A 19057-nucleotide genomic window follows, 5' to 3' on the forward strand; every position below is an offset into this window, starting at 1 on the left:
TTAAATTCAGCCAAAAACAGAACATAAGGAGGAATGGCTGCTTCTTGAAGACTGAACAGACTTTGGGTTGCAATCAGAGGTCCAAAACAAACCATCCTGCACATCAGGCATTGCATCATGTTGAATCACAGCACAAACAGAATAGTAAATATTGTAACTTGTTTTATGATCAAAGTAGAGGGTTTGTAATGGGGATGGTGTTGGTGTGATGCAACCAAGTACTTGAACGCTGCCTGATCTCACTCAACCCAAAGGTTTTTCTTCTGTAAAAGAGCAGAACAACTTCAGTAGTCTTCATCTCAATCCACAATGAATGTCATGTTTCAAAAGGGTATTTTAAAGGGTATATGGTGCTTTAGGAATTTTAGGAATCTTGATTGCAATGATGGTTGTAATCACAAGGGTTGTGCATATGACAGAGCTATAACTGTTGTCATTTTCCTCATAATTTTTCATTTATTTAGAAAGAGGCAACTGAAAACCTATGGTGTTAAAATTACAGAAGAAAACAGTGCCATATTTCAAGTACACAGCGTGTTTGATAATGAAAGACAGCAACAGATGTTGGCATGTAAAAAATTCCTACCTAACAATACAATTAGCTGAGGATTTGCTTCTTTCCTATCAAAGGATAAAACAAGACGTTCCAACACAACCAGTTAAGTTGTTACTCTCTAAATTGTGCTTAATCAACTTGTCAAAAGACAAAAAAACACAAAATTAATCAAAACCAAGCTCCATTTTTTATAATATGGATAAGCATGGGATCATAATGTCAAATTGGTTGGTCCACTCATAGACTGTAAAAAAAAATGGACGCCATCTTGCTAGGCTCGAAGTGAGGTCTCCACAAAAACTGCTCCCCCTGGTGGCTGTCTGCAGTATAGGTAAAAATAATCCGGCTTCCAGATGGGCTGTGGTCAAATTTTTAAAAATTAATACGCCTCATAGAAACGTTTCTCACGTCTGATTGTTGTGGTGGCTTGAAGATATCATTTGGCTGCCTTGTATTCAAGTCCTCTTTTTCCTAATAAGTTTTATTTTCATTAGTTATACAGGGTTAAAAACAAGGTTTTACGTCACATTTAATGATGACTGACAGATGTCGTTCTCATGTATTTTTTTTTCGGGACTGTAAAATATGTCCGGAGGTAGAGTCAAGAAGTGTTTAGACTCTCGAAAGAAAAAATATATATATTATTTTTGTCACCCAGCTCCACTCCCAGAATCCCTCATCGTCTTTACTACGCAGACTCAGGCTGCACATCTGCTTCCAATAGCTGCGCCTGTGACGGGGGAATTTCAGCTTCAAAACCAAACAATGGTAAATGGCCAAGCCACGCTGTCCACTCTATATACAGTCCACTGGGTCCACTGTGGCTAACAATAGCAGAGCTAGCACCATCAGCCTTCTATCCTCCTTGCAAGTCAACATCCACTTCAAGTCATGATTACACAGTGCTCCAATTAAGCGGTTAAATTCCTCTCAAATTCCACTACATAGATTATAATACTGCCAACCACACCGAGCTACAAGACACCATGTGCTTTGCTTGTTTACATCCAGGTAGTTAAGTATTATTGCAGAATTGCAGTAGCCATTGTAAAAAGTCCCCAGCCAGTAGGGATTGCCCATAGCTTGGGATTTGAACCACTAGAAACTGATTTTGTCTCAGACATGAGTCATGGTGGCTACACCTCAACTTAGTAGTGACATGTGACAGACCTCTTGAGCCTGCAAGTTTCCAACTAATTTTTAACCTTACATTTCTCCTAGCTAACACTACCTTTAGCCAGGAATTTAAACCTATCCTATTGTATTATCTAATAGTTTCAACTGTAGTTTGCCTATCAAACCACTTCTTAACTCCTATTTCTTGTGGCTAACATCGTTGTGAGCTAAGAAGCAGAACCATATTCTACAGAGGCTTTAGGTCAGCGGTTGGATGCTACTGTTAGCTGTTGTGTGACAGTAGCTAATGAGTTTTCATATATGTAGTTGGAGTTGTTTCATGGCCTGATGCTCCCCACTCTTCCAGATTATCAGCATCTTTGCGCCCTGGGACAGAGCATGACAACATTAAAGTAATTTAGCCTGATGTTGAGTGGAAAACAAGATTTGGAGTTCACCCATAAAAAATCTGGTTGTGTGATGCATGCACATGCTAGCTGTGCCATCCTCTTGCATGATTGCATGATTACAGTTCTTACAGTTAGCTTCATGTTTTTTTCCTCTCTGGGTCAAAGGTGAAATGAGCTCTCACAGGCAGCTTGTCCCCATTTGCTTCATTTACTTCAATAAGAATCAACCCGTTAACGAGTCCTGTCTTTCAGGAAGAGGCCACTGATTTGGCTCCCTGTCAAGTCTATAGATTATGTAACAGAAGAGGGACTCTGTTCTCTGTGGCATGTGGAAAACTTGGCATGGTGCAGCACTAACAATGGTGCTAGCTTGCGTCTAATGAAGCATGGAAATATTACCCAGCAAGGTAAACATGTTTGTTACCAGAGATGGTCGCTTGTATCTGCTGCGTTTGAATCCCAGGGGTAATGGCCAAAATTGATTATTATAGATATGATGTCACTTTTTTTAAGGGGGACATATTTTTTTTGTCTTTTGTCTGTGACTCAAAAAGATGAGCAACTTCTTGTTAGCAAATTACTCTGATTAAAACTCTTCAGAATTTCCCCTCCAACACACATCTATGAAATAACCGAACAAAGGGACAGTTTCTTTATTCAAAGAGTACTCACACTATATCAACAAACATTAACTGACTCAACTGTAAGTTAAACGCATGCTAATCTGAAGATTTAAGGCACACTTTAATTATTAAAGAAGGGCCTCCTCTGTGGTGTGTGACGCCTGGAGGAACAAGAGACTTCAGTCTCCTTCATGTGGTACTTTTATACCCATTATAACAGCACATTAATATTCAGGTTTGTATAGTATGTAGATTTAGATTTCTATGGAAAACAGGAAAGCCTAGTGGCAATATTTACAATTATAAATATAGCTGTTTCACATGCATAATTGCCAAATTATGCCGATATTGCAGGTTTTCTCCCAATGTATGGTGAATATGAGGTGCTGCTTCAAGCTGTTATGCCCATGCTGACTTCTGTTTTTATTCAGTTTTCCTCATCATATGTTTAAACTTATACAAAATGAGTGAGAAGATGTTTGGCCATTTTTGTTTTGTTCTTGTTTTTTCGTTTGCTTTGTTTTGTTTTTACACTGTCTATTTATTTATACTATCCTTCTGGTACCCTGATGGTACCTTTCAGTGATTAATAGCTTCAAACTTTTTTTCTCACTCTGCAGATTGAGAAAACCTTTTTTTGAAACCTGTCTGAAACACTCAGTTCTAGTTGCTGTCTCTTTAAGGCTCCACAACCCCCCTACACTCTGATTGGCTAGCCTTCTGGAAGCCTGTCAGGGGCTGGGCTATTGGGCAGGCCTTGGGTATTCGCGGTCCGACCTAACACAACATGTCATGAACAAGCTAAGAGATCTGTATGTGATGACTGCCTCATTTTAACACGTTTTGTAAAACAAAATCTTGTGCTATTTTTAGAACAGATAGTTTTGACAATACATACACATTTAGTGTGTTAGTACTTTTACTTTGTATCCATGTTTAATATTTGAAATCACTTTATTCTGGTAATTTCTGGGCCACTTTTCCTCTCCTGAAACATATAGTAGAGACATTCAGCCAAGAGTCAAGTTTGGAGTTAAATCAGATGCACCAAACAGGTGTTATATTGAGATGTGCTGCCTTTTGAAAAATGTCACTGTAGTTCAGATGAATAGCAGACACTGGAGGTTTTCCCCCTGCCCCCCTCCAATAAAGCTTCCATTAAAAAGTCATTTTATTTTACAACACCACTTACCCTTCCTGTATAGAAAGAAGTGGTTTTGTTGTTGTTGTTGTTGTTGTTGTTGTTGTTGTTGTTGTTGTTGTTGTTGTTGTTGTTGTTGTTGTTTAAACTCCTCTTGATTGGGAGCATTATTGTCAGAACACCAGTGCTCCTTGAACCTCTGGTTATTTTTAAACCCATCTTTACATTATGATACTGATTTGAATTATTGTTGACACATGAGTAAATCTTCCCTCCTTGACACCCAGCCATCTCTTTGCTCTTGTTTTTGACAAGATGTGCAATATGATACAAGTTTGCATCCCTGGAAAGTGACAAGTGATGACAATATGTCATGCTCTTCTTTCCAGGAAGCGATATTCTACCAATTGAGACCTTAAAATTCTTCTTTTAAATGACATAAATATTCCTCCTATTCAGCATAGTATCACTGGATGGATCATGTTCTTCTAATACTGGTAGGCAGTTCTTAGCAGTATGCATTCATTACATCCTTGAAGCACCTACATGTTGAAATCCAAGACGCAAACGTCTAACACCTTCATGCCCACCCAAGGGAAAGAAGGCAGAGAATCCAGAGCAAGGGTTAAGGTTTGCTTTTGCAGCCTTCTTTCATTTAAAGTCTGATTTTACTCTCATGATCCAGTATCTCAATGTAAAATAAACACAGATAAGAAACAAACAAAGATGTCGGCGATCTCCAGTTGGCCTTTAAGATCTAAAATCGCCATCACTTTTCCGCTTGGCCTCACATTGAGCACATCCATTGTGTTTGCTTAAAAGAGCGTGAAGGATTTTTTGGACAAATATTAACACATAAACACGTGAAATCTCCGGGGAACGTCCTTTCAGAGCAAGGTCACTTACATGGTCAGTGAACGCATCATTGGGTTTGGTCGCAAATTACAGTTTCACAAACACTGATAGTGAGTTTTTATGTGCAGTAAGGTGTATTTAAATACCAACGTACTTTTCAAAGAAAGCAAAATGAATTGAACAGATTTTCAATGACTCAAAATTGAGGATTCAAGCATTTACAGAAGAGGCTTCTGAAAGACTGAATGATCCTTTTTATCTGAGTTACAAAAACCTCTCCTTACTCCTCTTTCAGTTAAGTTACATCTCCCGCATCTCCTGATTAAGTATTTACAAGAATGTCACAAAGTTGAGTAATCAAATAGTGATGGAAATCAATTTGTGCACTTCATCAATGAAACCATTTTTAAGCTGACCTTTCTTCCCTCGCATGCAAAATTTGACAAATAAGAAGTTTACAAAAAAATGTTTTGTCTAGTTTCTCTACAGAAGATAAGACCCATAATGCCTGTCATGAGAAACGTCTGAAACAACAACTAAGCAGCATGTCAGCTTATTTCAGTACGTGCTGTTTTTATGTATTCTTCAGTCTTAAAGAATTTCTGTCAAATCATTTGATAGAAAAACCCTCCATCTGGATTTTGGGTATCATTCTAGTGCTGGTTTTACAAAATGCAGCAGATATGTTTTTGATCTGATATTTTTCCATATTCCCCAAAGAAATGTATTTGTTTATAAAAAGAGCTTTCAGAGCTTTATCGGTGTGACAAGTTATGTAACAAGTACTCTTTGAAAAGATGACTTATGTGACAGTGCTGATTTGACAAGACAAAACACCCTCTGTTACACTATCTTTTGTTTATGTACTCACACACTCAAAAAAAAACCTCTGTAAAAGAAAGTTAAATAGATTACAGCAATAACGTTGAACATAGTTTATGGTTTAGTGCAGAAAGACTTGTATGAGTTGACAATTCATTTCCAACAAACAGCAACAACAGGAGGCGGAGCTCTTTGAAAAACATATCAAGTCCCTGTAAAGGCATTTGGTTAGAAAGTGTCTGTTAGTGATTTTTCATGGGTCACACATCACTTTTAACATAAGGCATAAAATCATCCTAAAGTTACATGTTTTAAACACATATCTTGAGTCTGAGTTGTTTTGTTCATTGTGATAAAGGACTGAACTTTTGTGCAGATGACCACATGTGCCAGCTCCTACTCAAAGCTGGATAAATGATTAAGGCCTTACATTGAAGAGGGGGTATTATACTTTCCCATATCTTTAAAACAGATACAAAGTAACAATGCTGGATGTTCATACTAAACTTGTGCAAAATTCAAACCACCACATATTGAAATATTGTAGAAATCCCTAAATCTGTCTGTGAACTGCTCATAATGATTACCTCCAAAAATTGCACGAGGTCTTCATGAGATCTAAATGAGATTTGCTGAAATCCGGCCCACCGAACTTAAAAAAATTAAATGAATAAACCTTGTCAATGTTTTATTTTCCCTGCAATTCTGATGTTTTCCCACTAGATGGCGCACTGTAGATACATTGGCTTTGTTGAGGTGAAGCGTCGGCCTATTACTTCATGTTTGCACTTTACCCTCTGACCCATCAGCTCTTCTGTAAAGATGAACGGACCTAAGAAAAGGAAAGTGGAAAAAATAAAACTCATTGAAACACATGGAAGTGCGCATATGCGCGCGATCAGCGATCAGTTACTTATTTAAAAAAAAAAGCTCAGGAACATGTCTGTATAAACCTTCAATGTGAGTTATTTGTCTAAATTTTATGTAGAAACGTTCACGTTTAATATCAAAATATCACACAAACAATTTTGACACAATCTTTTATTATTTTTTGTTTTTTCATTTTTAAAACCAGGGCATAAAAACTGCGTTTTTCTGTTTTTCTGTAATTCCGTTGTTCCGTTTTGGTTTTAAAACAGAAATACAAAAAAACAAGTCAGTTTTTTTTCGTTTTTTTTTTTTAATTATTATTTTGTTTTGAAACAGAATGATAAAAGAACGGACCATACACTGATTAAAAATCCCATTATAATTCCATCCTTTCATATTCTAATTTTAATTTCAAAATAAAATCAAAACAGCGAAAAATAGACTATTTGTTTTCTGATTTTTGATTTGAAAACAAAAAATTGAATAACAAGTCGTTATCCGTTTTCCGATTTTGGATTCTAAAACGGATATGGAATGAACGAATGATACCCTGATAGTTACGAAAGCACTCCATCCATCTGCTCCTGGTCTGGCCCCTTTGTCAAGTGTTAGAACCCATTGTGGCCCACCAGTCAAAAAGTTTGCCCACCCCTGTTCTAAGTGGTTCAAACACCAGATGCCCATAGCTTTGCCTCAACAGCCTCCAAAGAGCTATGGGCAATCAGAGTGAAGGTGCAGCTGAAACAAAGTGTCTCAGACAGAGGCTGAAAAAAAGTTTCCTCAAACACCTGTGTGAGAAAGACAGACATTTTTGTTAAGCTGCTAATCACTGAAGGGTACTACAAGGGACGGTAAAGAAACAGAGACAAAGGGTTTTCTAAAACGACGATGTGAGAAAAATCAGGAAGCTGTAAACCATATAAAGCTCCTACAGAGGTATCAGAGACGGTATAGAGCCTAAAAAAGGCCCATTACCTCTTTAAGGAACTTACACAGTATGACAACATTGCTCAATGAAGATGTCAGAGAACTTCTTATGTTTGTCCAATCAGTGCTCAGGTACAAGTTTACGGTATGTCACCAGCGCTTGAGCATGAGTTGAGTCCCGAGCACACGCCCCTGTTTACACAATGTTTGTGTGAAAATTCAGTGAAAAAATTCTGTGTTTACACCAAAATGCTGAAGGACTGAAAACACTGTAGTAAGCATGCTAGGCCAGTAGCTGGCGCTATAACTGTCCTGTCCAGAAGCCACTTTTAGTAGATCTCCCTTGAAATAGAGTTGGGCTGATCATCTGGCGTATTGGGGAATACTAAGTGCAGAAGTGGTGCAACAGATGCACATTTTGTTGAAAGACAGTTGGCAGATTCAAATTTCACTCTGGAGGCTGTTTTCAAAAGTTTGCATTTTGGGTCGGCTGACACGCTCCTTCTGTGTAAACCCAAGGCCAAAACGCAACAATATTTCTGCATTCCACCTTCAAACAGTTGCTGTATAAACGGATTCTCCGAGAGTCCCTTACAGTCTCTACTGCACAGACTCTGGCTGCACAATGGCAGCGCCTCTGGTGGTCTGGGGGTATTTTGGCTTCAAAACCGCACAATTATAAATGGTGGAGCCACACTGTCCATTTTATATACAGTCTATGGTCCCGAGTCCTGAAAATTGGGCTTGGCTTGGGCTAGTTTCCGACCAAGACCTTAACTTGCATAAAATAACACTGCTTTAAATATCCATCATATCTTTTGTAGACTAGAGGCATGTCAGGTATGCATTCCATACGTTTAGAAAAGTGTAAATACTGGAGGAGCTCAGGACTGTATGAACTGACTGTTTATCCATCTCAAACTTGCATGTGATAAGATTGCACTCACAAGTTTATTCTTCATCCCTGGTGTAGCAGCTAGTCATTTTTATGCACTATAACTCATTTTCAAGGCTAGGTCTAACAGTGAATATGCTTTGGCTGGATGGAGCAAAAGTCATGATCCACTTAGTGACTTGAAAAAGATAAAAGTGTGAAAGAGGAACGGAAAAATAGATTTAACCCAAATTAGTTTCAGTTGGCAGCTCTTACACTCCTTTGACTTTTCCACCTCAGGAGATGTAGACAGTTTTCCTCTAGAAACAGGTAAAGGAAATGATGTTGTGATTTTGAGAGGGACTTCACTGAGCACCACTGACCACTCCCAGTTACTAACAGTAAAGGTCCTATAGCTTTTCATATGCTTTACAACTCCCATTTCCTGAAGATCAATATCAGAAGGGCACCCAATAAAGGCAGCTACAGTTCTACTTAGGTACAAAATGCTGGTTTTATTTTCAGTCATTTGAAGTAGTGTATCTTTTCTTTCATGTAAGAGTCTTGAGTGCCTGAGTCTTAACAGGAGAACCTGTGAGAGCAGTTATTAAATATCAGTAAGTAGAGCAATGTTTTGTATAAGGTTCTAAATAACAGTGAAGTTATTGAGTTTTAATTCTACTGCAATTCTATGATAACAATAATAATAATAATAATAATAATTATTATTATTATTATTATTATTATTATTATATTTTAAATATTATTATTTTATTTATTTATTTATTTATTTCCTTATCTACTTTTTCGCTTAATTTATTTTTGTTTACCGGTTCCAGTTACTCCAAAAGTGTTTTTAATGGGAAAATTAAATTTATAATAATTAAATTCTAATTTCTCAGCACTATAGTCATTTCTCACACCGAATTGGGTTTAAAAAGCCAAACTAGAAATAGGATTTTTTTTATATTCTTGATTGGGTTTAATGATTCTGGCAATGATAACTTTTTTAGATTCGTAAATAAATCAAAAGTTTTTCTAATTCATTGTGTTGCTTTAGATCTACAAATGTGTACATAACTGCAGTTATTGTGTTTACTCTGTCAGCATGTTGTTACATCTCTAAAATGACTAAGATGCTGAGGCTGACTCAGTCACTGTGCTGCTGCACTTTGAGCAACAGTGCGCCTCTGTTTGCACAGCCAGCAGATCTCCCGGCTCCTCCCCTCTGAGCTGGCTGTTTAATTCCCGTGAGGTGATGCCTGGTTAGTAACTTAATAAAGCTGCTGGATGCAATCCCGGGGCACAATGTGTGGATCATGTTCGTCTGACAGACCTGCTCTCTGCTCTGCTCCTGCGCTCACACTGCCTGCTGCTTTGCTGTAAGTACTGCAGGTCACGGACATTTCAACTTTTACTTGTGATGAGGGGGGAGAGAGCTGTGCTGGTTGAGTAACTCATCAGGACTTATGAATGAAAACACTTCACAGACAGTGGGGACAGAGACAGGAAGAAGGTGTAATTGCTGCTGGTAAGTTTTAGCCATTTGATCCAGGAAAGTAAATTAAGTGAAACTTTAATGCCTAGAAATTTGCTTAAAAACTGCTTTGCTTTTTTTAATCTGCAGTTTTTCTATCAAAGTGGAATCAGCCTTTCTTTTGCATTAAAAGTAAAAAAGATTTTCCCTTTATCCTGGTGTGACTTCAGTTTATGACAGCACTATTTGCTTTGGCAGTAAGTGTGATAATTTGGCCCTGTACACACAATGTTTAAAGAATGCTCTGTGTGGCTTTTTCTGATGGAAAGTCACTGGCTTAAATCCCTGGTGGAGTTATAAATGTTGTGCCTACAGGCAGCTGTTCTGATGGGGTTCACTACATTTAATGCCACAACCTCACACACACAGACACACACTCACACATGCCAGGAATACATAAGTAGGCTAATCATTTTGCTCATTATTCTCATTGCCAGGAGGTTCCTGTCCTGGTGTAACAGTCACCCCATAATGGTAGCTTTCAAAGGGATCTGGACCAAGGACTTCTGGAGGGCTGTGTCTGGAGAATACCTGGCCACTCTCATCTTTGTCCTCCTCGGTCTGGGCTCCACTATCAACTGGGCTGCAAAGGAAGAGAAGCCTCCACCAGCTGATTTGGTCCTTATCTCCCTGTGCTTTGGGCTGAGCATCGCCACCATGGTGCAGTGCTTTGGACACATCAGCGGTGGACACATTAACCCTGCAGTCACAGCAGCTATGGTGGTAACCCGAAAGCTGAGCTTGGCAAAGGGGTTGTTCTACGTGGTGGCTCAGTGCCTGGGAGCGATCACTGGAGCCGGGATCCTCTATCTGGTCACTCCAGCTGCTTTTCGAGGCTCCTTTGGTGTGACTACAGTAAGAGTCTGACCCTTTGAACTTTGAGTCTTTTACACTTTCTTGCTGTAAAGTAAGTTCAAGAAACTCCTCTTTTATTTCTCCCAAGGTGAACTCTAACCTTGCGTTAGGTCATGGCCTTCTTGTGGAGCTCCTGATCACATTTGAGCTTGTCTTCACTGTCTTCGCCACTTGTGACCCAAAACGCACAGACCTTGGAGGCTCTGCTAGCCTTTCTATTGGTCTGGCTGTAGCAATTGGACACTTGTTTGCAGTAAGTACTTTCCACTTATGATACAGGAGGGTGAATTGGCAGCAGGAGTGGAGGGAAGGAAGCCAAAGATCCTGAAACTGTTCTTATATCCTGCATCAGCACTTTGAAATCACATCTATATATTGGTAAACACCTCCCTGAACTCCTAAACCTTGAAGTAAAAGTGACTCTGAGTCATTTTGAACAAAAATGTAACATCTCACACAAAGAATCCTAGCTTAAAGTGCAGGCACCTTAAGCGCTCACTGAGAGCTTGAAGCAGTGTCGCCTCTTAAGAAAGAGCAGGTGCATTAAAGCATCTCTTCCTCTCTGTGTGATATTGTCGGCTTCTTGCTGCTTCACACCCACGTGCACATCTTCATTGGAGGTGACGATCGCATAGCAACCGATCTCTAGGGGGGGGCTTCCTCAGCCCTGCAGAGCAAATCAGTGCATTGGGAAATAGATGTTATCTCTCCCACTGCTTTAAAACACATCTTTTCCTGCATGTGTTAGCGAATGCATATAATATAACTTGCATCTGATAATGCGTGAAACATATTCTGTAGGTCAAAGTGGGACATAAAAATACCTCTGATGACTGTTTTCTTCTTCACCTCTGTTGTCAATGCTCTCGCTTTTTTTAGATCCCCTACACAGGAGCCAGCATGAACCCTGCTCGATCCTTTGGGCCTGCAATAGTCACTCTAAACTTTGAGCACCACTGGGTAAGAGATACTTTTCTCAGAGGGTTATCTTTCCTTTAGGAGTTCCTTCAGCCAAAATATGACCCTCCTACCTCTCCTGGTGTCTGGGTCAGTGTTAATGGACATGTGCCATCTCTGTAAGAGCTGGTATTTGCTTTCTTGTGTAATAAATCAGCTCGTTGGGTGAGATCCAAAGTCCTGGTGTCATGTCGTGAAACTCAGAGAGAATCTGCAGTGGCCAGTGATGATTTTTTTAATGTCCTGAGGACCATACCGGGCTGGTACAGCATGTTGAAACCTGGTAAGGTCACATTTCAGGCCCCACGGCCAGAACAGTAAAAACAGCTGTGACCTAAAGACAGCATCAGAGAACAGTGTTTTACTTTTATCAGGAAGAAAACCCAAAGCAGCTGGTTAAAAGCTTACTCTCACCTTGCTTATGACCCTTGGATTATCTGACTCCACCCCAAGAAATAGTGCAAGGAATCCAAACTTTAAGCGTTTTCACCCTCCTACATAATAATCAAAAAAGGTGTAAAATAGAATTAGCTCTAAATTTATGTATCCAGGCAATTTTTTTCCACTGAGGATGTTTGCAGACAGCATGGTGCCATGTTGTGGGAGTAAGGAATCATTTTTTAAGCATCTGCTTTTGGAGGTAAATGCTTGATGCCACACACTCTAATCTATCTTCCCAAAACATCAGGACATGTTGTTGACAGTCATGAACATCTCCCATGAGCCCTGACTCATTAAACTGTTTGTCTTGCTCTGTAGGTGTACTGGCTAGGACCCATTCTAGGGGGCATCCTGGCTGCAGGTCTGTACGAGTACCTGTACTGCCCTGACCCTGAGATGAAGAAGAGGCTGAAGCAGGTCTTCCAGAAGGATCCATCAGGGAAATACAGGGAGGTGGAGACAGACGATCTGGCCATTAAGCCAGGCTCTATCTCTGACATGGAGAAAGGCGAGAAAAAAGATCCTTTCCAGGACTCGACTGGTGAAGTGCTGTCTTCAGTATGACTATCACGTGCACTGGAAATGGAGACCAATCTGTAGCGCGGAGTGGCAATCAAACTTTGGAGTATCCATCTCGAGCCTCCCCCCCTCCCAGACTCCAAAGACCTCAGATCCTCAGAGCAGAATATGATTTCTGTCCATGAGGCTTCACAGAAAAAGGCTGAATTACTCTCATTGTCATAAAGCTAATTTGCTGTTATGGCTCAATCCCACAACCTGCTCAATACTCCTCCTGAGGCCCTCTCTGAACGACTCTGCTGCAGTGTTGGCATGCGGTGCACACATTGCACCCCACAGAACGACGATACATTGTGCGTTGAGGAAATATGCGGAAGGGGGTCGAGCAATTATGAGGGGTCATCACGCTGAATTGGAGAAGTGAAGAAGAAAATGCAGGCTTGTTATTTTTGGATTAGTGTCACATTTGGTCCACGTACTGTATAGGTAATAACAACCCAGATTTTTCCTGTGATCATTAAGCACATTACAAGTCCTAAGCAATGTAAGACAACTCAGACAAGCTTTATCATCAGAGCCGTGATACAGCACTCTCTATTTTCAGTGCATTAGTCAGGGAAGCTCATCTTTATGGAAACACTGGAAGAGTCTGTCTCAGCTTTTCTCGGGTTGTCTTTATTTTTCCATGGTGGTTTGTTTTATCGTCTTATTTCAAATCACTGTGACTTTAAATCATAGATTTAGATATAGAGCATATTATTATTTCTCCTCTTGATTTACAGTTTCATACTCAAGTAATCTGCTTTGATGAATATGTGTAAATATTTACTTTTTCTTGTTAACTGCTTGTAACCTGGTGCAAAACATACTGAGGTGTACAAATAAAGTTGTTGTTTTTTCAATTTCTAAGTCATTGGAAATGCAGAGGGCTTTTGCTTTATTTACTGTGTTTTGAAAGTAAAACCAGGCAAGACGGCTGCCCAAATCAGACTTTTCCTCACCATTATCAGAAATGTAGGGACCATATAAGGCTTTCCCCTGATCTTTATTGTTTCTAGAAGTCGGATATGTGCACCAGGGAGAAAAAAGGTCTCGATCAATGATGGATTGTCTCATCTACCTTTAGATTATTTCTCCCCGTGGTGAGATAAATGTCCACGCTGTGTGTTCCTGGTGAGTTAAGTCTCTGAGAATAGCTCCATGTAATCTCGTTCAATCAGCACGGGGCACAGGAAGTGATTTCACTTTGTGATACCAAATTGAGGCGATCTGTTTTTTTCTCCGTTTTATTTCCTTTGCCAAGAGAACAGGTGCGGTTCAATCTCTTTGTGTAATTTGGAGGAAATGATGTGCCGCACTGATGCCTCTGCATCAACTGGAGTTGTCTACATGGTGCAAGTGTATTGCATCTGAGAGCCACAGTAATTCAGGTACTACATCAAAATAGTTTTTTGCTATTGCATGGACTTGTCTCCCTCTTGTTTCGCCATCTTCCACAAGTGATGCAGGTTTTATATATGGCAACAGCCTCACCTACTGGCTTCAATGTGAATTACAGACGCTATGATTATGTCCCATTCATATTTCTCCAGGGGAGGGCAGCCACGAGCCTTGGATGTGCAGGTTAGACTGCAAACATTGATAATAGAAGTCAGTTTTGTTTACAAGACTGATCCGTATTTCCTTTGAAATAGCTCTATGTCACTGATCCAGATCCACATGGGAGGATCAAGTGTGGACAGACCTGTAACAGAAACCCATTTCAAACTGGATACTCAAATATATTTATTTTCAACCTTGTGATAATTTGAGGATCCCTTGGATCACAAAAGCCACTCACTCACCACAAGAAAAACATATTCAACTCAGAACAAGTGGTATGATTTTCCTGATATTAGGAAATGTTTTTCAAGGCCTACAGCGTGGGGCTAAATATGCACAGCACTGAGGTTTTAGCAGCACTCTCCTTTACCTGAAGGCATCCTGCCCGTATCCCCTAAAGGCTTTCGTGGCTGAAGGCCAGAACCCTCTCAGCTCCCCTTAATCATCTTTATAGCCTAAATAAATGAGTGCATAAATCCAATGTTTCACGCATTGACTATTTCCTCTTGAGACAGATGATAAGGAGAGGCCTCACTTAGTCCTGATTTATCTTTGGCTTGCCCGGTGATTTAATCGAGGCAGACAGGTGAGGAGAGCAGTCCCTGTTGGACAGAGGGGATTTGGTTTGTTATGAATTTCAAATTGCAGGAGAAGGGTGAGAAAAGTGTTCATCTGTAAATACAACTACAGAGATTTAGGTGTATAACTACCAACAAACATGTTTCTGCATCAAAATGAAGTTTGCCACTTTTGTCAAGTGTCTGATTAATGTTGGCTCAATAAGAAATGTCTAGATCTGCTCTTTATTTAAAACGTCCTGGTTGTTACTCTTGTTGTGATTTGGCACTGTATACAGAAGAAATGATCCACTGATTGATGGATGTGGCTTTCAGAGGCAGCAGTGTGGTATTGTTGGAGTTTTTGTGCAAGTACATAAATGAGTCGATGCTACAAAGTGCCAATCAAGTCCAAAAAAGTCATCATAAAAATGTTCCCTCTGTGTGATGACGAACTTCCAAAGGCTTGTCGTTGCCTCCTCAGTTCAAAAACGGCAAATAAAAAGTGACAGCGAATAATAGACCAGCGCTGTCTGTCTGTTGACATCACGGCTTATCAGCAAGATGTTTAGCAGAAAAACTGATAATGCATGGATAGCCTTCACAGTGGCTGCCTCCGTAATTCATTAATTTGCATTCACTTTCATTGCAACTACCAACAATGGCTATATGATGGGAATATTGTTATAACCAGAGCCTCATTTGCACATCATACACATGCCAGCCGAGTATATCTCAAAGTGCATCTCATGCTTATCTAACTGAGAACAGACTGATTTCTTGCTACTTGAATATTCAGATTCTCAATTCCCAGCTCACACCAGAGAAGAGAGGAAAAGATAAAACACACACCTTAAAGATCATTAGCAAATAATATTTGGGGATTCGTGGAGAAAAACAGCGTTAAACACTTGTTTAATAATTCATACTATAAACAAGAAAGTCTCCCACTTCCTTAATAATTTAGACGTAAGCTAATGTTGATTTATTCAGGAAGGTCTCCGCCACCAGCAGTGCCTGCAGTGCCCAAATTTGAATTAAAGTAGGACAGTAGCAGGCGAGTCTGTAATAACATTTGTATAATTTTATTATTGCTCTGGGCTCAGTTCATTTCCTCCTCCAGTAGCTGCGTGAAATTGTTTGATTCTGGAAACTGCCTTGAGTCTGCGGCTCAGGGGTTGGAGGGTGGTACAGGAACAGGAAGGCATGCGACACTCTCTCTTTCTCTCTGTCTCTCTTTTCTCTCTCCTCGTCTGATGCTGTCAGACACATAAACACACACACACAACCACACAAAACTTCACGCACACAATCACACAGAAGGAGAGATAAATAACTTTGTTATTCTGGGTTTGGTAATACTGTTACATTGGCTCACTTAATAACTCAAGCTGTCTTGAGAAGATGATTGATATTCTCACTCACCTTGTCACTTATGATGAATATTTTACTGCGTTTTATGTGAGAGCGCGAGAGAGCAGAGTAATTCATTCATTACATTATCAGATCATATGAATGTGAGTTTGTGTTTACGTCTTTTTCCTGCAAAGACATCTGTATTTCTCCTTTAAATTAGTCAAAAGAAGTCCATTTCAAGGCCCACATGCAAACAGTTTGATTATAAAGAAGGTTTTTTGACCTTATAACAACAAATATTTCATTTAATTTGGCCCACAAGGAAGATTAAACTTTCAAAGAGTTTGAAGGTTTATTTATCTATCAAGTCTAATCTCTGGATTTTACTGCACTGAGTTTGATTTTGTTTCCCAATGATAGGACAATCATTTCCAAATTGTTAATCTACAAAACTCTGATTACTCTAACACAAACAATCAAGTTTGGGGGGTATTAGCTCATGTAACACACACCTGAGACCCCGGTGGCTTTGACACAGGAAGGGGGAGGTGGAGAAGTTCTGATTGGTTTCCTCAGGGCTCTTCTTCCTAACTTCCCACCCGCACACATTCCCTCACTCCTCCTCCTCTTCTTCCTCCCCCCTCCTTCAATTCTTTTATGCAGAGCAGCCCAAACTGCAGTTTGATGAAACACATTTGTTTGACTTAACTCTTGCCGCACCATCACGGGCTGAATCTCCGAGGCCTGTCGGTGTAATGTGGCCCAAAAGCAATCGGGTTAATGAGAGGATATATGTACAAGTGTGGGACTTGACCGGAGGAGCTGTTTTCCATTTGGGTTTGGTCTGCTTGTGTTATTAGGGAAACCTTTATTATTGTTGCCCTCTAGTGGGAACCATATAATAGGATTACATTTTATTAGAGCCTTCCAGCATTACCCAAGCAGCCCCCTCCTCTTGTCTCTCTTCCCCTTGTAGAAGTGACACTGACTCCTCCGTCCACTGTGGGTGGGAAAAGTGGGTTTTGGGGGATGAAAGTGAAGCTGAAGAAGGGGGCAAAGGTGATCCTTGTCATTTCTTAGTGACAGAAAAGTGATGTGTCAGTAAAAAAAACCTTGATATCATCCAAACTGGACCTATAACAGCTAATTTGAAAGACTTACTAACCCCACTGTCACAGTAAGAAGGAGACAGATACATGTGCACTCCAGAGTTTGCATACTGGAAGTTTCTGGAGTAGAGCCACAAAGACACAAGTGAAGTACACATGTTTGTCTGCTGTGCTAATGGGCACAGCCTCGCAAGATGATACAAATTCCACTTTTACTCTTTACCACATTAGAATGTTACCTTCACATTATCATTACCAGCAAAGCATGATACAAACCACAGCACACTGAGTTAGATTTAGAACTCAGCTTTGCTCCTTATTTCATCGTTGTTTACTGTCTGTTATGTTCACACCTTGTGTATCACTAATTTGGCATAACTACTTTATACGCCGCTTTGTTCTTTATCTAGAGTTCTCCTTTGTTTATCTTTTATAAGCCTTGTCAATAAAATCTTTGGTAGTTGTCTTCACTGTTTGCCATCACTAGTTGGAAAAAAGAACTCCTATCACACTGTTAACATTTAGCCTTCCAGATTAATACCTGGCGGTATTACTTGGACTGCATTGTAGCAACAGAGTCATTCTCTAGAGCTGAATTTCATTTTGCCAAAGATAATATTTGATGAACAGTTCTGGCCTAAAACTGTGCAGCCCTGCAGGGCAGATTGAGTCAGGCTCTGGAGCAGCTTCAGCACTTTGCCTTCTCCATCCCACTCCCTTACATAACCACGGGCCATTACAGGGGTGTGGTGAGTACAGCAGCAGTTGTGAACATGGTCTAAGGCTAAACCAGATTCTTCCTTATAGTCCATACTGGCTGTTTTTAAGAGATAGAAAGACAAATGTCAGAGAGTATAGATAAAAGTGGTTGTTAGCATGGTAAGGCTACTGAAACATTAGCTCAGCCGTAAAGGGAAAAAAAGGGAACATGGTAGGGCTACTAAAACATTAGCTCAGCCTGAAAGAAAAAAAGGAGATTTGGAGCAAAGTGGTATTTCTGCTCCCAGATATACCCTTTGTTATTGTAAGTTTAAAACAAGATAAGAAACATTGTGTTAAAATAGCATTTAAATCCTGCTTTTTAGTAAAATGATCTAGGGTTAGCATAACAGATTTTAACCCAACAAGTGCCAACAACAGGATAATGCTAAATGCTATCTAAAAGTGACATACTGAAAAGCATAAAGTCATCAAATAGACAACTTAACACTAGCTAATGTTAGCCAATGCTGGCTAGCATAAGGCAAATGTTAGCTAATCCTGGTTAGCATAAGCTAGTGATTAGCCAAGGAAATGTCTCTGTCAAATTACATTGCAGTAGATAATCACTTGCATGAGATTGTAACTTTTTGTTCCCATGGGGAAAGGGTAGCATAGAAACATTACCAGCAACAGCTTCTGTAAGTAGCCACAGGACCCAACTAGCTGTAACTCTCATTTAAGGGAATTGACTTCAGTTTCTTTGGTTGTGACAGAACAGATAGATTATAAAATTGTTTCTTTTTGTGTGAAACAAGATTAAGTTACTAAAAAAATGTATCTAAAGGTGACAAAAGTATTTACAACCGTAAGTTGTGTTGGCTAATGCTGAACAACATTAGCCAGTGTTTGCCAACATCAGCCAGTAGTAGCTATAGGTAGCTAGGTCATGTTAGACCGTAGATACTCTTTGTATATGACTGTAACTTTTCATTTATGGAGAAGGGTGTGGCATAAAAGCATGAGCAAACTCTAGTTGGTGATAGCTTATAATAGCTAATGTAAGCTAGTAGTTTCAAAACCAAGCTAGCTCTAACTGTTAAGGAATTTGAGTTGTATGTGAAATATGTGCTGCTTAAGTTTTCTAGTTGTGACAGGAAAGGCAAATTAAGAAAATAATTCTTTTTTTATGCATTTCATTACTAAAAAAGAAAAAAAAAAAACTTGTCAA

General features: G+C 39.6%; 1 protein-coding gene across 1 annotated transcript; it reads left to right on the forward strand.

The window, feature by feature from the left end:
* The first annotated feature begins 9455 nt into the window (after positions 1-9455).
* Positions 9456-13118, forward strand: LOC141804385 (aquaporin-4-like). Its single transcript, XM_074688779.1, has 5 exons — positions 9456-9576; positions 10169-10586; positions 10675-10839; positions 11466-11546; positions 12303-13118. The coding sequence occupies exons 1-5, from the start codon at positions 9485-9487 to the stop codon at positions 12546-12548; spliced, it is 1002 nt and encodes a 333-aa protein (XP_074544880.1). The 5' UTR covers positions 9456-9484; the 3' UTR covers positions 12549-13118.
* The last annotated feature ends 5939 nt before the right edge of the window (positions 13119-19057 follow it).

This window comes from Halichoeres trimaculatus, unplaced genomic scaffold, assembly GCF_033239565.1.
Source record: "Halichoeres trimaculatus isolate MK-OKI-2021-1 unplaced genomic scaffold, fHalTri1.1 fHalTri1_scaffold_15, whole genome shotgun sequence".
Classification (NCBI taxonomy): Eukaryota; Metazoa; Chordata; class Actinopteri; order Labriformes; family Labridae; genus Halichoeres; species Halichoeres trimaculatus.